General features: G+C 41.2%; 1 protein-coding gene across 3 annotated transcripts in view; it reads right to left on the bottom strand.

Moving 5' to 3' along the window:
* The window catches only part of CAMKK1 (calcium/calmodulin dependent protein kinase kinase 1), a 110152-nt gene that overhangs the window by 5498 nt on the left and 91062 nt on the right, over positions 1-13592 (bottom strand). For all 3 annotated transcript variants that reach the window (XM_088152266.1, XM_088152264.1, XM_088152265.1), the window contains exons 13-15: positions 12780-12867; positions 8322-8450; positions 6925-7028 (exon numbers count right to left, since the gene is read on the bottom strand). In XM_088152266.1, the coding sequence (XP_088008392.1) occupies positions 6925-7028; positions 8322-8450; positions 12780-12867 (321 nt within the window). The remainder of the gene's footprint in view (positions 1-6924; positions 7029-8321; positions 8451-12779; positions 12868-13592) is intronic.

Genomic DNA, 13592 nt, shown 5'->3' with positions numbered 1-13592 from the left:
TTCCTATAGTTTGGAAATTCACTTCCCCACTGAAAGGAATTCTTGCTCTGGGCTCAAATCAGCCGACAGGTGCAATGAAGCCTCCCACTCCCACCAACACATAATGCAGATGTTCAACACCAAAACTGTATATGTCTTCTATGAGTGGCAGCTGTCCCCCAAATGGTGGAGATTCTTCCCATCGCCCGTTATCTGCAACTTTTTAAATCAGGGATGCCACGAAACTGAACCAGAAGCCTGCAAGCTGCAAAGCAGGTGCTTTGCAGATGTTCTCAAATACATCGAATCTTGGCAAACGGCTAATCAAAGATGATCCAAGTGTGTGTGCCTGAATCAGTATCTCTAATCATTTTGTTTTTAAAAATGGCAACGGGCAGAAGCCCATGACAACTTTTTTTTAATCCTTCCAAGATGAAAGCCCCAGATTTCTGTTCATCTTTCATCGGCAGCAATAGCGCACGCCAATGGCTTCGGTCCTCAAAGTGTCTAAAGCTCTATCTCCATCACACTGTACAGCCCAAATTGATTGATTATGTGCCATCAAGTTGTTGTTGACTCCTAGTGACCACATACATAGATTTTCTCCATGACAGTCTGCCCCTAACTTGGTCTTTCAGGACTCCCAACGGTGCCCCCATCACCACTGCAACTGAGTCCATCCACCTGGCTGCTGGTCGTCCTCTTCTTCTCTTCCCTTCCACCTTTCCCAGTATTTGAGCCTTCTCCAGAGAGCTGAGTCATTGCATAATGTCCCTGAAGTAGCATAATTTGAGCCTGATCATTTGTCCCTCGACTGAGACCTCTGGGTTGATTTGTTTGATTTGTCTGAGTTGATCCATTGGTTTGCTTTCTTGGCTGTCTCAAGACTTCAACACCAAAGCTCAAAAGTGTCAATATTCTTCCTATCTTGCTTCTTCAAAGTCCAGTTAGCTGCTGGCAAACATTTCACTCCTCAGACCCTTCTCTACTTAGCTTGCTGTGAGAGCCATTTCATGAAATAAAGTAATTGTTCCTCTGATGGCACACTGTTTCCCAGGTGTTAAAACTAATTGCTGGAATTAATGCAGCACTGGCTATGAATCCAGAATAGTCCTAATTAACTGATAAAAGGCAGGATGACGTGAGCTCTGAAAACTTCCTGTGTGCAGAGCTCTCCAGAAGCTGCAATGAATCCTTTGTTCTTTATAGCATAGTTTCATTTTTATTGCTGGGGTAGGGAAAAGAACATGACTTAAAAGAAAGTGTTCCTTCCAGATCAAACAAGTACAAAACATTATTGGAACATTATTGTTCCAATTGAACAAAGAGTTCCACATGTCAAGAAATGTCCCAAAACTTCCATTGGGAATGATTCTTGGAAGGGTCTTTGGCTTCATTCATCTTTGTCATTGTAAATTATGGGGCCAAGTAATGTCAACAGCCAGTGGCATTGAAATGCAAAAGCAGAATAACTACTTTGTTTAAAGCCCTACTATGTTGCCTCCCTTTCCTGTAATGTGCTCTCTCTCCATAGCTAAAATGGAAAGCACATTATATAACAGTGTTTCTCAAACTTGGCATGGCTGGCTGGAGAATTCTGGGAGTTGAAGTCCACACCTCTTAAAGTTGCCAAGTTTGAGAAACACTTATATATATGGTAGGGTGTATATTTTCCCCAGTTGTGGGGTGTCAGAAAATGGGAAGGCTTCAGACCTCCCTTGAGTTTGCTGCTGACATAATTGCAATGTGTCCCTTTAGCCTAGGAAAAGGCTAGGAAAAACTGCTGGATCTGGAAGAGGGTTCATGACTGATACACAGCAAATTGAGAAGGCATTCTTGATAGAGATACCCAATTATTCAATTCTGTCTCCATCCGTTGGGACTGGATCTAGTTAGCTTTTAGTGTCAACTAAATGTTTGTCTGCTACAGTTTCCAACCAATTGTGTTCTTATCGTTTAGTGTGTTTGTTTCATTATTGTCATGGTCTTGCACTCTCTTGCTTTATGATTTTTGCTCATTGAATACGATTGTCACTTTTAGCTCTGAGGTTACTTTCAGTGAAAGTAAGTAAGTAAATATGTTGAGAGCAAGCAATTTTCTTCCACAGATCATAGGACTTTAGCCTTAATAGGCTAGCAGGATGGAGCCATACCTGCATGACTCAATTACTTCACTCCTTGTTTGGTAAGGCTCCCTACCAATGCTTTTTTTTTTTTTTAAAGCTGTCTGAGAGGTTTTGTGTTTTTGGAGACCTGGAACTGTATCCAGAGTGTCGCAGCCAAAACCTGGCTCACCTAAAGCAACCAAATCATTTTGAAGATACAACATACATTTATTATGGAGTCCTTAGTGTTCTCTGAGCTTGGTAATTTGTTTGCAGATATTGTATTACCCAACTAGGTAACTTCACCAATGCTAGTGAGTGTGGGGTTTGCTTCCTGTTTATATATGGTATCTCGCCCTGCCAGTGTTGGTGGGGCTGTGGTTTTCTCCTTGGTAGTTCCTTGATCAGGGTATTGTTTTCTGCTTGATTGTTTGCCTGGTGTTTATCCCTGCTTATCTGGGTGTTGGCTGCTGGAGAGGATGTGTTCTGGTCTTTTTGCTTCCTTCTTAGCTTTTTATTGTATCTTTTGAATGGTGTGTAAATATGGTTTATTTCTATGCATCTGTTGATGGCTGATTTGTCTGAATGCCAAGCTTCCAGGAATTCCCTAGTGTTTTTGGATTTAGCTTGGTCTAGGATGTTCATGGTTTCCCAGTTGAAATTATGGCTGAGTCTGTCCATGTCTTGTGAGATTAAGGAGTTTTCATCGTGTCTTCTGACTACTAGTTGGTATTCATGGATGCACTCTGCTAGCCTTCTGCCTGTCTGTCCTACACAGTGGCTGTTACAGTCCTTACACTGTATGTTGTAGATGACTCCTGTTTTTTCTTCTTGGGCTACTGGGTCTTTTGGTGTGCTTAAGATTTATTAGCATGCAAAATTTATTAGCATACATACAATAATACAGCATATACCGAGCTCCCAGCAAAGCACTGACACCTTGTTGGGCAGCCCTGAGCAAAGGCAGAACCATGGCTTATTTACCCTTGGCTTACTACACTGCAAAGGCAAGACAAAGAAAAAAGGAGGCACAGTGTAAATTAGAGCATGCTATTGTAATGTTTTTGATAAACCCATCTGGGTGACCTTCTTATTATTTATCCCTTCCTACTAGGTCGGCATGCTGGTCATACTGTCTTTGAGATATGGTCAGTGTAGAAACAATTTGGTTTACTGGGCCACACGTTCCTGACTGAGTCTTCTCCCTGTTCCCACACAAGGACAATTCAGCTTGTTGTGAATGTTTCCTTACAAGGGCACTTTAAGCAGTTCACATGTATTGGGGATGGGGGGTCCTCATAGGTTTGGTAGTGAATGCAGTTCACATGTAGGTAGGTTACCACCACAATAGTTAATAGCCTTTTAGAGTTCCCAGGGCATCATTTTGAACAGATGATCTGGTCTGCTTAGGTATCCCAAGAGACATGTGAAAGGGCTGTCTTTTATCGCAGGCAGAAAAGCCTACCGCTGCCGGAAAAAACAGCTGCTGTCAGTTTGCATAAAATATGCACATGCAAACAGCTGTCAATTTGCATAAACTTTGTATGTGATAAGTATAGAGATGCAAGTAATGATGGTCATTTCAGCAGAAATGAAATACATCTCACACAAGCAAGGAGGGCCTGTGGGCAGTGAGCTGTCCACTTCTGCTGTCTAGGTGGTAACTGTGGGTAAACCGTTTCAAAGGCCCCATTCTCCCTTCTTAGGCTTCTTTTAAAGCCAGTCTTGCATTGGGCAGCCTGTCCAATAAAGGGTGTCTTGAAACACACACAACAGTCCTTCCACGTTCTGCTATTCTCCGTAGAATAAGGTCCATGGCACCATTGCTATGCCCCCCTGTCTAGCTCTAGAGCATAGGAGCAGAACTGCAAGCCCCACCAATTAATTGTACCAAAGTGGTGGTGTTTTTTTTAAAGAAAGAGGGGAAAAAAAGGAAGTTGTAAAAGAAAAATGACAGCAGAGGGCTCTTAGGAATGCACATGAAGCGCCACATGGGGGAGAACAGACTTCCTCTGCTCTAAAGGTAAGTAACATGGTCTAGCACATACAACAGCACAAATTCACTGGGGAGGTTGGAGGAGGGGAATGAAGGATTTCATTGCACAGTGCAAGGAACAAAGACACCAAGTTACCTTAAAGCTGGATGCAAATATACAGAGGGAGTTAACCGAAAACCGTGCCTGGAAGCAAAGAGCAAAACGAAAGGGAAGGGGGACGAAACAGTCAAATAACCAGACCACATGCAAGAGATCAGAAGGTCAAAATGCGGCAGAGCCAAGAAAAACATTTTCATGGAAAGTGGAGGCGGGGGGAGGGGAGTCTAGAATTCAGATGTGATTTGAGAGTAACAGGAAGACAAAAGGAGAATTTCTTCAAATTAGCAAAATAAATTCATGACGTTTCCTGCTAACCACTGGCCGAGGTTGCTTTATTTTATTTTTTGGTTTGATTGACTTATATTCCCCCATTCTTTGAGGTGCTTAAAGTAGTGTATATAGAACTCCCTCCTCCTATTTTTCCACACAATCACACTGTAAGGTAGGTTGGGCTGAAAGTGGATGGCCCAAAGCTTTCAGGGCTGAAGGTGGACTAGAACCTGGTTCTTCATGCTCCTAGACTAAGACCTTAACCATTACTTCTTTAAAGGAGAACCCTACAAGTTTTGGAGCACGTATTCACTATGATGGGTAAATGTGGTTTCCAGGATCAGCAGCTATGGTTGCATTTCCTATAAAGATAAGCCAGGATTATTTACACCATAATCTATGGAAGAAGCCCCAATAAGCCTGGTTACTGTAAAACACCAACTACATTAGACAGGGAATATATAAAACTCCAGATGTTGCTAAACTACAATTCCCAGCATTCCTCACCATTGATAATGCTGGATGAGTCTGCTTCGAACTGTAGTTCAGCAACATCTGGAGGGCTGCAAATTCCACTCATCACTAATTTGGCATGGTTGGGAATCTAAAAGGGCAACCTTACATATAATGGAGATTAGTCTCCATAAAATATGTGGATGATAAATATGGCAGGAATCTCTTGAATACAATAGAACTGCTTGTGAGGAAACAGAATTATAGGGGAAGTTGGCTAAGTACATATATTAGAACAGAAAACTTATCCCCTCTTTGATTTCTCCTCCAAGGAATATGATTTTAAATTGTTTTTCTATCTTGGAAACAGAATATTGGTTTTCAGGAACTTATGATTTGGCACTAGTTGTCAAAGAATATATACTCGGTTGTCTAAGCTCTTAATGCAAAATTTAAAACAGCATTATGCCTAAGAGGCACAGGCTTTTTATGTCAGTGGTAATTCTGGCAGGGAATTATGTGAATTAAAACCCAATACATCTGGGAAAGACTGCTTTAAGCAATTCTAAGGAGAAGAGAAAATAGTACTTTTTTTCATGCTGTCTAATTAAACAAATTGTGAAAATTGGAAAGGTTTTCTAATTACTTCTTCTCTTCATTTCCTTTTAGAGGAACATGAAAGTTATCATCCTTCTTCCAACTAGCAATGAACATTAATTTCGCATACTTCAAAGCCTCTGCAACCCAAACTGGAGGGGAAGGGGAGGAGGGGAGGTTCAACTGGGGATTTTAAAAAACCAAACGTAGTTCATATTACTTATGTTATTAGAATACTTCTACCTATTATAGGGAAACTCAAGGCAATTTCAGCTCAGTCTGCTTTGAATGCTGGGGCAGAACAATAAATCTGTAACTTTATCGCTATAATTGCTCTTCCAGTTCCAAAATCATCAACCCTCTGCAGACCCCCTATTTTAGGAAGCTGTCCTTTCCTTCTCCTTGTCACTCCCTTTTCTTCTCTTCTTCAGTACTAAAGTTTAAATTATAAACACTGAGCAGCAGAAACAGGTCTCGTGCTATTATTTCAGACCTCATATGTTGATTGTGTTGTATAAGTAACAGAAGAACAAAATAATGACAACCATTTTTTTTAAAAAAAAAATCTCTTCCACTTTCAAACAACTCTTTCTATTTAGACTGTTCCTGGATGCTTAGCTTCTTCTCTAGCCAGGTTTCTTGCCCTGCTCTCTAGAGTAATGTTTCTCAATTTTGGTAACTTTAAGATGTATGAACTTCAGTTTCCAGAATTCCCCAGCCAGCATGCTGGTTGGGGAATTCTGGGAGTTGAAGTCCACATGTCTTAAAGTGGCCAAGTTTGAGAAACAGTGTTCTAGAGCAACAGAAAACATATCTGATGCTTCTTCCACGTAACAGTCATTTTGGTACTTGAAGATCTCTTTCATTTTGACCATTTTTTCCAAATAAAATAAATCCTGAATATAGGATGAAGTTTGTTTTGGGAACTTAGTTTTGTTTCTGCCCTTGAACAAATTGCTAAAGAATGTCTGGGCTGCAAGATTGATCATGGCTCAATTTCCAGCATGCTTCCTAAAACATTTACCATAAATTAAACTGACAGGTTGTGTCTTTACCTTTCTTTACTGAAGTGTGCTTAACAAAATTAATTAAAAGTTGGTAGGGTGATTGGATTTGTTCTGAGTGGCAGCAAACTCTAATACTGGTTTTATCTCCTTTTATATTTCTACAAATGTTACATCAATGTTTTGGCTGCCCATTTCCCTAGCAGTATGAGTCATTATTTTAAATAGAAGATTGCCATTTTATTTTCCATTATATCAATATGCAGTTGCCCATCATTCAGGACTTGGTTCCAACACCAAGTCTTATATCTTCTTCCTTTGTGATATCTAACTTGAACATGCAAGTGCTAAGAGCACGCAAGAAATTGCCATGTCTAACTTGAACACCCAAGTGCTAAGAATGCATATAAAGTTACATACATTAGTAAATCCCCTGGAGCTGACATAGATCGTTCCTCTCGCCTGGTTTGGGCCTCATATGGGTTGGCAAAGGACCGTTTTCTCAGCATGGCTTTCACTAAAATCTTGGATGTATGGAGAAAGAGAAGAATCAGAAGTACAGAAGTAACACAGCTAAAAAAAGTGACATCTCCCTCAATTATTTTAGATAGCTTTGGAGAGCCCTAGATCTTTACTGCTCAAATTACTGTCTTTTCAAAGTGGATGGAATTGCTTCAATTGACTCAAAAGGAAAGGTGTAACTGCTGCCTTGATTTCATGCTAAAAACCGGCTTAGTTTAAACCTAGCCTTTTCAAGAACAACAGCTCCCAGGTGGAACCAGCTACACGATAAAGGCAAACCAGGCAATGTTCTAGGCCAGTGTTCCTCAACCTTGGCGACTTGAAGATGGGTGGACTTCAACTCCCAGAATTCCCCAGCCAGCCATTCTGGGAGTTGAAGTCCACCCATCTTAAAGTTGCTGAGGTTGAGGAACATTGTTCTAGACCACCAACATTTCAGGACTGTTTCATGATTTGACTGCTCTCTATCTGAAGCCATGTGCAGAAAGAGTGGCCTGCTTCTGTCTGTCACTGCTTTGGAGTGGCACATAGCTTGGCCATTTGTGGTTTGAATGAAAATCCCTGCATATTGGATACTGGAAGGGTATTGATTTCTATTGGCTACTCAGTATCAAGGACAAGAATCTATACCTATCAATTTAGTCTCTTCTGAATATCTCTCAATGCACCATGTTGGAGAAACATTACACGGCTTCTAAACCACCAGAACTGTCAAAAGAAGCTACTGTTGTGCAGCCTCAGCTTAGCAACTGGGATCCCTTAAGCCACAGGTGAACAAGCTTTTGCTCAGGCAGACTTTTTAATCTTTCCCTTCTGATCATAATTGCCCCAAACTGGTGGCACTGTTTTCTGTCATTTTAAGGGAGAAGATGCACAACAACTGCATTGCAAACACTAAGATTTACCAAATCCCTCTCCAAAAGTCAGAGAAATAAAAATAAATAGGCCTGGCCTGTTTGCAACATCATCATCCTACCCACTGTGACACTTGTGCACTTCCCTATCCCTGCTTAAATCTAGGAGTTTTCATCTCAGCAGAGTAGAGAACCCTAAACCATCTGCCCAGCCTCATCTGACAGTAACTGCTTCTGGTTCTACTTCTAGTTGCTCCTGCTACAGAAAAACTGGCTTCACGTTTCTACTGCAGCACAGGTAAGCATGATACATTCCACAGTGGCTTTGGGCAAAAAGCAGATAAACTAACCCTTAACCAGCCACCCAACTCTGTGCTGCCCACCATCAACTACAAAACAGAGGGGAGGAGGCCAACTGAGTACTGCAGCTGTAATACTTACCACAGCAGGTAAACTAGGAACTGTCTTAACTGAGTTCTTCACTTCCTCTTCAGTTACCTCTACTATGGTGCAATGGTCCTCCTCTAAAGGAAGAGGGTCCTTGCCAAACTTTGTGACCCACGGATGTCGCTGCACAGAAACATAACCAGAGTGCATGATGACTTATCTGCTCCTTCAGACTACTATTTCTTTGTGTAAAATTAATCAAAGGAGCCAGTTTGTTTTTTCAATATGGCACTAAGAAATAACTGCAGTGGTAAAGAACACGAAACTTGCAAAATCAAACAACAGTTAGCACCTTCTTGGAGTTCAAGACCTTTAACATCATCATCTTTATAGTATGCCATACTGCTATTTATTTATTAGTCACATTTATATAGCTGCCCATCTCACACAAAGCAACTCTGGGCGGCGTACAACAATCTCCATGACGCTCAAGAAGAAAGAGAGACATTCATCTCTGAGTCCTCAGAGTTGTGGGCTGTATAACGGGCCAATATTGAGGCAACTTGTTTTTTCTTAGAAAGGGAAAAAACAAAAAGGAACAATTCTGCGAAATTTATATCTAGGCCAAAGGGCCTTTTTCCCACAGCCAAATTGAAGTGCAATGTACCCTCCTTGAGCTAACAGAGGACCATACCCACATAAACATTTGCTGCCCCCACTGTAAAATCTCTATCCTGCACCTACTGCTTGTTTTAGCTGGCCACTGAAGTAGTATCCACATTGGCTTCTCCTACTTTATCCAATGCCACTAAGCAGGAGAGGGCAGGTCTGCTTGCCAACTTCACAAGCCCACTGAACAGCTGAATGGACTTGCAGAGGTGAGGTAGGCGAGTGTGGTTCTTTCAGAAGGCTGGGGGGGTGGGCATTGAAATAACTATGACCTCCTCCACCCAGGACAGCTCAGCTTGTTCAAAACTACACATATCCCCAACTCTTTCTGCAGGGAGGGGGAGAAAAAAGGAGAATAAAGGAGACTGTCTGGAGGGGAGATGGAATGTCTATATCAGCTCGAAGTGGACAACAAGTGTTAGGCTGATCCCATCCTGTAAAGATCACCCAACTGGGCCACAGAGAGCATGAACAGCAAAGCAGGTCAAATTAACATATCTTGAAACTGCCACTGTTTCCTGTCATCTTAAGAGGAAAACACTCCTTGAGAACTAGCGGATCTGAGCTGCACCCTCTGGACTACCCGTAACTGGCAAGCAACAGAGTTTGTGTTATCTATTTGGTGACATCTATAGTAATCTAGATTTTTGCAACTCAGATCTGATAGCTCTACATTAAGAGCAGTACAGCTAAGAACATTTTACCATATGGGCTAAGGATAACAGCGTAAAGATTTTGTCAGGGAATGTTTGTTGCATGCAAGTGGGAAAGGGCCCTTAGTGTTCCTTCTTGGTAAAATCAGTTAGTTGCGTTTGATCATGCCCTTATGCAGCTCAACGGGCTGTTTCTGAATGTTCTCTTTGAATCCCGGATTTGTAGTAAAATCAAATGAAGAACTCGACCTGTACAATCAGGCTACTTCTGTGTTTAGCCTAAAGAACACAGCAGGCAACTGCCTTGTTCTTCTAAACCAGTTTTCCTTTTAGTTGAAGCTCCATTCCCCAGTCATTGTTTTGATTTTGGCTCTGATTAAATCTAAATTCTGTCCATTGGTCTAAGACAGAGTTTCTCAACCTTGGCAGCTTGAAGATGTGTGGACTTCAACTCCCAGAATTCCCCAGCCAGCCATGCATCTTCAAGTTGCCAAGGTTGAGAAACACTGGTCTAAGGTCACCTAAAACATTAACTCGTGAAAAAGAGAAGATTCAGCCTAGGAATATCCTTGTCTATAGCCAAATCATTTGGACATGATGTAAATATTAACATACTGGAAGTAGCTTAGTTGCTTGCTTACTGCTATTATTCTTTTGCTACTGGGAGTAACATACCACTCTTTAGCATCTCTAGTGCATTTCACGATGATTTGCACAATAAACCTATAAAGCAGGGATTCCCAAACTTCGCAATAATGTGATCCCCTAAATTATTTACATGATTTTGTGCAAACTTCCTCCCATAAATAAGACTAATGATTTTGTTCAGGTTAGGCAAGAAATCAATGCGCTACTTACTTTTCATAATTACTTTAAACCTATGTACCAAATAGAACAATGAAAGAACCATACAAGTTTATAAAAAATAAGCCCATTTCATTGGACAGAAATATTTTTTTATAAATTTTAACTCATGTTTTTAATGGGAAGGGTGAGCATGCTTACTTCTGCGTAATTCCTGAAATTTGGATTTAATTTTGAAGATGGCTACTCTCACTCACTAAAGCAGGGAAAGGAAAGGAAATCTCTTTGCTTTAAATCACCTTCCTTAATTTGATTTAAAATACTGCAGCTTGCAAAACACTGACAGGCGGTGGATTGCTTTCTCCTGGTGCATCTGATAACAATCGCAGCCCTCGTCTTTCCTTTCCAGCCTGGTGCTTGGTGCTCATAAATCCCTTCCCTTTTTTTGCACTTTCTTCCTCACTGTGCTTGATCCCCTCCTCTTTTCCTCCATCATTATCCAATCTATAGAGTGAGAGGTCAGGCCAGATGATCAGAGCTTTGCAAGAAACCTTATACCTTCCCGGCAAGATTATCCATCCTTTAAAAGGCAAATGCAATATGCTAAAAATAAAACAAAAGGGCGGACCACCTTGCCTCTGAAGATGCCAGCCACAGTTGCCAGCAAAACATCAGGAAATCTGTTGTCTAGACCACAGTAACTAACTCCTGAAGCCCAACAGATATGGGATATGAAAGCCTACACCAAAACAACAAAACTTCATGAAGGGGCCTGGAACTGCCATGTTGTTTTACATTTGGCATACTGTTGCATCAGACTTGGAAGAACCAGCAAGGAACTCTTGCAAATGTCCATGCGTTGCTTTGGGGTCTCTCTGGGATCATGACCCACCCTTTGAAAAAGCTGCTGTAAAGCAAACCAGAATTATGACCTCCAATGGTGGTATAGCTGAATCTAAAAAAGATAGGCTTGCCAAAAGACATTCAATGAATTCATGGCCGAGCTTGATGTCTTAGTCATGTGAATCCATTTAACTGAATGTTTATCAGAAAGGATGCACTGGAAAAAGAAATAAGGAAGTGCAGCTCCTAGATTTTTTTTTTTTTAAACACAGGAGCCATAAAACCACCGGGTAGCATGATATGGTAACTGTCACTCTTCTTGTCCTAGCAAATAGCTTAGATAGCAAAGCTTTCACATTTTAAGATTATGACATATTAGCATCTAACCAGCCAAACAATGAAGAGTTATCAAGCAGAGTCCAGATCTTTTTTTTTTTTTAAATTTGATGGGATGACTATTTCAGATTAGCAGCTTCAGTAACAATTACTTTCAGCAAGATGGTTTGAATTTCTAGAGGCTGCATTTCAATTCGCAAAATATCTTTGGTTAAAGCTCAGTGCATTTTGATACCTGATCCTAAGCAATCAAAAGGGAGTATGGTTTGGTTTCTAGGACTGAACTGTGCTGATCTGCATTATGTGGGTGCTACGGGCCACTGCTCTTTGCAGTGCATGTTGACCCAGCCCAAATCTGGGTTCAGTCCTGGGGTGCTAAACGCCCAAAGAAACACACTGACGTGGAGACTGAAGTGAAACTTGATTCTGTGCAGAAAAAAGGACACAAGAAGATCTTTCTGAAGGTCTGTGTAACCACCTTGTTGTTCAGGGGTCTCTTATAGTTCTTTTACCACAAACCTAACTCATTATGACCATGGTTTGACCTTTCCCTTAGATGATGATCTCTAACTGCTGTTTCTGCGATTTCTTATACAATATTTTACAATGGTCAGCAATATTTAAGATTACATGAACATTTCTAATGCCTCTCCTAATCTATATTTGCCAGATTGCAACAGTAGCTGCTGTCTTCTAGTGTTGATTTCAACCACAGCTTCCCATTTCACGTTTCCTGTCTACTGGCCTTTCGTCTTGTCCCATGATACATTTGGGGTTACCTTCAGCAGGCTTAGCTTTTGCACTGCTTTTCTAACTTTTGCATTCAAGCTTCTAATTTCTATCATTTGATTATTTCTATCAGCACCCTTATGAATGTTAGCAATTAGTGGGGTACCTCATTCTTGTCCATCAGTGCATACACGCATACAGTTATTATAAACCCTTACATTTCAAAGTTTAATATACTGTTCCCCAATACTCTCTAGATGTGCTGAGCTACAGCTCCTAAAATTCACAGTGGTTGGAAATTCTGGGAGGTATAGGCTAACACATCTGCAGGGCACCAGGTTGGGGAAAGCTACTTTAGCAGCACATTACTGCTGAGAACACTAAATAAGATTTAATCTATCTATTCAATTACCGTGATACGGAACAGCTCAGAGGAAGCAACATTTTCAACAAGCCACTAAAGCTCGTAATTGCTTACCTTAATTTCAGGAACAGTTATTCTTAATTCAGGGTTTTTTTCCAGCATCTTCAGAATCAGATCCTTCAGTTCCTCACTGATCCTGGTCCTGGTGGAAGTAAATATAAAGTATTTGGTTAGGACATAAGCTACAGCTTGCCAACCTTACTCCCTGTCCAAACACCATTCACTGATGTTTCAAAATCCTATAGTAGGTAAGGCTTTGTATGTTTGGGGGTGTTGAAAAAAAGGGAGAAATGGAGGAAACTCTTGTCAGTTCATTCCTCCTTCTTTTCTGGGTTACTGAGGGGGGACAGCTAAACTATCAGGAAAACATTTTCCTTACAGGCCCTCAAATTCAGAAGGAAGGAGAGGTGGGAAAAGCAGCCATAGTATCTCTCTAAATCCCCTCACCCAAATCTAGCTGTTTCATCTAGAGTGGAAATGAGCAGTGAATGAATCAGCTTGGTTTCAGACAGGTGCAGAATCCTTATACGGGAATATTTATCTATATACTACTAAAACTCTTGTGTCTATAACCTTCAACTGGGCGAAACGGTACATCATAGGGCAACAATTTTTGAACCAAGGTACCTCAAAAGGGGTAACTTACAGGATGCATCCACCCCTGACTCCCATGGGATTGAAATATGGGAAATTTGTGGCTGCTTCAGCACTGCTGTGCTGCTGCTCCGCAGCAGTCAGCCCAGGTCAGGTGATTGTCATGGGTGTATCCCCAACCTCTTTCTTGCCTCCCTTTGTCCCCTGTGCCCAATTGGCTGGTGGAAAGGCCCAATGGGTGAGCGGCAATTGACTGCTTTGGAACCAAGGCAG

The sequence above is a fragment of the Python bivittatus genome, unplaced genomic scaffold (genome assembly GCF_059951505.1).
Source record: "Python bivittatus isolate LINGU-HERP-01145 unplaced genomic scaffold, Pbiv_v1 ctg000690_np1212, whole genome shotgun sequence".
Taxonomy (NCBI): Eukaryota; Metazoa; Chordata; class Lepidosauria; order Squamata; family Pythonidae; genus Python; species Python bivittatus.
Note: the sequence above shows the minus strand (reverse complement) of the source record. Positions and strands in the feature narration are given on the sequence as shown.